This window comes from Mya arenaria, chromosome 16 (genome assembly GCF_026914265.1).
Source record: "Mya arenaria isolate MELC-2E11 chromosome 16, ASM2691426v1".
Classification (NCBI taxonomy): domain Eukaryota; kingdom Metazoa; phylum Mollusca; class Bivalvia; order Myida; family Myidae; genus Mya; species Mya arenaria.
Window position 1 is genome coordinate 4,657,357 of NC_069137.1, and position 5,794 is coordinate 4,663,150.

Below are 5,794 nucleotides of genomic sequence, written 5' to 3' on the forward strand. Positions count from 1 at the left end.
CAACGATTCTTAATAAAGTTAAAACGCAAAAGGTAAATCTTATCAAAGTATGTATTAACTTGAGAACAATTATCAATAAAACAAATAATAATAAAAAACGAAATGGTAAACCCCAAGCACTTCAATGATTAGAGATCCCAACTCTATCTGCAGACGGAGGGAAACAATTCAGAGCACCTAATGCAAATACTTTTCAAAGATAGATGCAGTCATCGTTAGAAACCAAAAACATCACACCCAGTCTGCCTTATAAAATAAAAGGTTTAAAACTGTGTGATCATAGAGTTTCATACTAAAAAGCATCATTAAACCGAAGATAGAAGATTGACAGCTATAATATTGCATGTGGGGCCTCCAACGGATAGACAAAAAGAGGATAATTCAGAAAATGAGGTTAAATTCTAAAAACATCGGAAAAAAGCATAAAAGAAAAAGAAAACTCGTGAAAATATGTTTTTCCATGACACTTCTCAAACAGAATACGATCTTACTCTGAAATAAACAAATATCCTCTATATCCTTGTAAACACAACTTAATTTTTTCGATTTTAAGGCATGTCCTTAATTCTTACGTTACAATGGTAACATGAATTTGAATCGATACAAAATAATGTAGACAGAAAGGGGTATTCAAGTGACACTAGAAGTATTCAAACACTTTATGTCAATGACGGTTATTCAACATGCATCAAAGGTCAATTACTTAGAAAAAATATTGATGGATGAAGTAAGCTCATAACAATCATGATGTCAACTTGAAGCATGATTCACCATCGTAGGAAATGCATTATGAATAATAAACATGTATTTGTTGTATTATTATTCATAATGCATTTTACCCACAGGAAATATGAGTATTAAACATGATCTTAGAATCAAGTTTTAATTATATATGAGTGAAGGAATTATTGACGGCGAAATATGGAAGGAGCAATAATTGTTTGTATCCTTTAGAACAACCAGAAGCCTGAAATTAAAAACATAAAAAACAACAATACCATTTCCTTCCGTAGAAATGATATTTAATTGCGAAAATTTCCCAACCAGTGAGTATAAGATGTCTAGGCCAATCGGATGAAGTTAACTTTTGAATAAATAATGATATGTTTTAAATGCTTCGTTTCAGGCCGGAAGAAACCCTTCAAAAGCTGATGAAAAATAATTTAAGGTAATGATTTTTGTTTTACGACTCTTTTATCAATCATTCACTTTGCAGTATCGTACATTGAAACAAGCAAGGCGAACATTGCATGGAAATGTAATGCCTGCCATCCATAATGAAAATGATTATATACAAACAGACGCGGTTATGGTTATCAATATGCATGATGGCGAAGATCAGACAGCACATATGGAAAACAATTATATGCAAACAAACGCGGTTATTGAAACGAATGATCAGAGTGGCGAAGATCAGATTAAACAAGTATAGGGATTTGACCGAAGCCAAGACATGACACAACATCTTAACACATTATCACCTTGTCATGAATTGTATTTGTATAACATTGCGCGCGAACTTACGTAAAGTGACGTCGCGGCGTATGGCCTTAACGTCGACGTCACTTCCGTTGTATATATGATGGTTGAGTAAAAGGATCGAACCTGACACGACGTGTTGTTTACTTACTCAGTCTTACAAAGACATTTTGGTGACAAAGCCAACATGCAGCTGACAAAGCTTACTTCAATGCGAGATGGACATAGGAAAGTTGTCGAAAACCTACTTTTGAAGTTTGAGGAGGAATCATCTAATTTTAAGCGCATCAAGTTGCTGGAAATTCTAGCGGAGAAGGCGGAAACCATCAAAGCCTTATGTGAGAAAATCGTAAGTCATGCAGAAATTGCTGACTTGGGGACGGAGCTTGTTGAAAGTGAGGAATACTCTACCGACCTTGAATTGAAACTGCTGACACACCGTAGACAAACACAACTTGCATCCGAGAACACAGACTTATCCAAGAGTGACGAAAACAAGAATCGCAATGCAGAGGCGATACAGATAAACGAACCGTCAGCGCCATCAGAAGTGATGCCACAGCTTTATCACAAATTGCCACACCTTTCGCTGCCGAATTTTAATGGTGACATAACCGAATGGCAAACTTTCTGGGATTGCTACGAGTCGTCAGTGCATTCGAACCACACCCTCTCTTATGTTAAAAAATTCAGCTATCTGCGATCGTTGTTACATGGAAGCACTGCCTCAAGTATTACTGGTTTCCCATTAACGAATGCAAATTACGCAAAAGCCGTTGAGCTACTAAAAGAACGTTTTGGCCAGACGCATAAGATCATCAGCACGTATATGCAGTCCTTGCTTGAACTGCCACGGCCGGAGAATACTCCGCACAGCATACAGACTTTTCGTGATAAAATGGACACATCCATCAGAGGCCTCGAGTCCTTAGGCCAGTCTCAAGAATCATATGGCGACTTGTTAATTCCCATCATCAGAGACAAACTTCCGAAAGAGCTGAGACGTAATATGGTCCGTGACCATGGCGACCGACCGTGGACGCTACCGGAAGTGAGACGAGCCATTGGAACGGAAATCAACGGAAGGAGAAATCCCAGTATTCCAGAAACATCACATGCCAACAGCATCCTTCCTTGCCGGAAATGGTAGAACAAACAGAAGCAGACGCACAAACGAAAGGTATAGAAACAAGTTACAAATTATCTTAGTCGAGTGACATGTGATTTTTGCAATGGAGATCACAAATCGTCTGATTTTGAAAGACTAGCCAGTGTTGATAAGAGAATTGAATGCTTGAAACGTAAACGATTGTGTTTCAATTGCTTATCAGACGACCATCAAGTATCCGTCTGCAAGTCAAATTTCAGATGTCGCAGTTGTCAGCCAAGGCATCACACCGCTATATGCGTACATCAGAGGACAATATTGCTTAGTTGTGGATTTGGATACGTTTGGTATAACCATGAGATATTAAATATTTATTTTTTTGTCGAAACAATCACTGAATGACCAGTATCGCCAGGAATGGCACTCTTTTATTATAGATTCTAAAAAAATACCCTTATTTTAAATCAAGTTTGTGCGTCAATATACGCAAATATAAAAATGCTCTTGCGTGTTGCCGATGCTCATCGCATAACCTTGAGATTGCAAATGGTCGATACTCTAATATTCATCGAGATCAAAGGTTTTATAAATTATGTAAAGATGTTGTTGAAACAGAATACCATTTTTTATGCATTTCATGCATTGCATGTGTTTGATTAGAAATAAATTAAAGCTTAAATTGTAAAGCATGACCAGCAACTCGCGGTTAGTGGCTTTGGTAGCTTCTGATATCATCTTAAGGAAAACAATAATGCGCATAGCAAACTTTTGACCGAAAACATATGTGGTCTTTATTTCCCGTATCCGAAAAGATGTCACTTATTGCATCCAACACATTTATGAAGAACATCTCTTATATAAAAACCGAACTGGTAAACTAGGTCAATAATCTGGTTATAACTGTAATCTTATCCATTTGACACGTATACATTTAAATTTGTGCATAAAACATTATAATAGTTTTCCCCTTACAAACCAATTACTCAAGTAGTTCGTGCTCGTATCCTGAGAACAAATTTCTCAAGTAGTTCGTGCTCGTATCCTGGGAACCAATTACTCAAGTAGTTCGTGCTCATATCCTGAGAACCTATTACTGAAGTAGTTCGTGCTCGTATCCTGAGAACCAATTACTCAAGTAGTTCGTATCCTGAGAACCAATTACTCAATTAGTTCATGCTCGTATCCTGAGAATCAATTACTCAAGTAGTTCGTGCTCGTATCCTGAGAACCAATTACTCAAGTAGTTCGTGCTCGTATCCTGAGAACCAATTACTCAAGTAGTTCGTGCTCGTATCATGAGAACCAATTACTCAAGTAGTTCGTGCTCGTATCCTGAGAACCAATTACTCAAGTAGTTCGTGCTCGTATCCTGAGAACCAATTACTCAAGTAGTTCGTGCTCGTATCCTGAGAACCAATGACTCAAGTAGTTCGTGCTCGTATCCTGAGAACCAATTACTCAAGTAGTTCGTGCTTGCATCCTGAGAACCAATTACTCAAGTAGTTCGTGCTCGTATCCTGGGAGCCAATTACTCATGTAGTTAATGCTCGTATTCTGAGAACCAATTGCTCAAGTAGTTCGTGTTCGTATCCTGAGAACCAATTGCTCAAGTAGTTCGTGCTCGTATCCTGAGAACCAATTACTCAAGTAGTTCGTGCTCGTATCCTGAGAGCCAATTACTCAAGTAGTTCGTGCTCGTATCCTGAGAACCAATTACTCAAGTAGTTCATGCTCGTATCCTGAGAACCAATTACTCAAGTAGTTTGTGCTCGTACCCTGAGAACCAATTACTCAAGTAGTTCGTGCTCGTATCCTGAGAACCAATTTCTCAAGTAGTTCGTGCTCGTATCCAGAGAACCAATTACTCAAGTAGTTCGTGCTCGTATCCTGAGAACCAATTACTCAAGTAGTTCGTGCTCGTATCATGAGAACTAATTACTCAAGTAGTTCATGCTCGTATCCTGAGAACCAATTACTCAAGTAGTTCATGCTCGTATCCTCAGAACCAATTACTCAAGTAGTTCGTGCTCGCATCCTGAGAACCAACTTGATTGAAGCTAAATTCTTTGAGCAAATACCAAGTTTATTGGAACCGAAATCGAACCACCTACCTGCGTACTGAAAACTATGTCAATGCACTTGAAAATTGCCTACCAAAAAAGTTTTCAGCCTCGTATAACGAATATAGTTATTTGTTTTGGTGTGAGATCGCATCAAAAGCTAACTTGTACAAGTGACATTGCCACAGGTGAAATACTTATTTTTGCTGTTTATAACATCTTACACTGAACCAAACTTTAACTTTGATTCATTTAATGTTATTATGTATTTGATTGGAAAATTGCGCCAATATTTAGTCGAATAATCATACCCGAAACACGCGCGTCAGTTTAGAATTTCGGAATTCGAAAAACTGGCTGTTAAAATGGTAGGTTATTAGGATATCAACCACCACTATTTGTTTAATTAACGAACGAAGAGCATGTATTATATATATAACAACATCTACATCTATTTCTGTTTACTAACATCGATTAGGCTCGTTCAAACGTCTAGGTGACCACTGTCATTTATATCCACCATTCTGTATTATTCTACAAATATACTTCACCAATACACTTTATACGTTGTCTGATTTTTATATTTATATTATCCTCACTAAAACGCTTATTTGATGAGCAAATTGTGATAATTTTCTTTGCAAGCAAAACAAGCAAGGTAACGAGATGTACATTTGATTGTTATTGTAGCTGTGAAATGATTATTATATAAATGTAAATGGAGTAAAATTGATGTTTTCAGGATAAGTGGATCAATTTCGAAGACTGAAGAGGAAACAAGAAGGTTATTAATATTTGCAATTGTCTCTTATTTTTTTTTTTTTTTTTTGGCTTTTATAAAATGTCCCTTCTCTTCAAATAAGGCCAATATTAATTTCGTTGAGCACAGGTTTATTTTATAAATGTATGGTCTATGAGAGGAAATATTTGAAACGGGAGTTGTAAGAAATCAGTATTATACGCTTGTCTTATTTTCGAAAAATAAATCGTATTGTCATAGCGTCTTCGTCGTCGTTTTCGTAGCGTACAAAGCATTACCCTCGCCATGACCCAAAATCGTTCATATTACACTTAATACATACATTGTCAGTGACAATACTAACATGTTCCTTTTTGAACAGCTATTGTTTAAAGGATAACTTAATAT

At 36.9% G+C, this 5,794-nt stretch overlaps 1 protein-coding gene across 1 annotated transcript; it reads left to right on the forward strand.

Annotated features, from left to right (window-relative positions):
• Positions 1–1,666: 1,666 nt before the first annotated feature.
• Positions 1,667–2,629, forward strand: LOC128222378 (uncharacterized). Its single transcript, XM_052931352.1, has one exon. It carries the CDS (start codon positions 1,667–1,669, stop codon positions 2,627–2,629), a length of 963 nt encoding a protein of 320 aa, XP_052787312.1.
• The last annotated feature ends 3,165 nt before the right edge of the window (positions 2,630–5,794 follow it).

Excerpts from the sequence above, each read along its gene's own strand:
- LOC128222378 (XM_052931352.1), top strand. The coding sequence starts at position 1,667 with ATGCAGCTGACAAAGCTTACTTCAATGCGAGATGGACATAGGAAAGTT.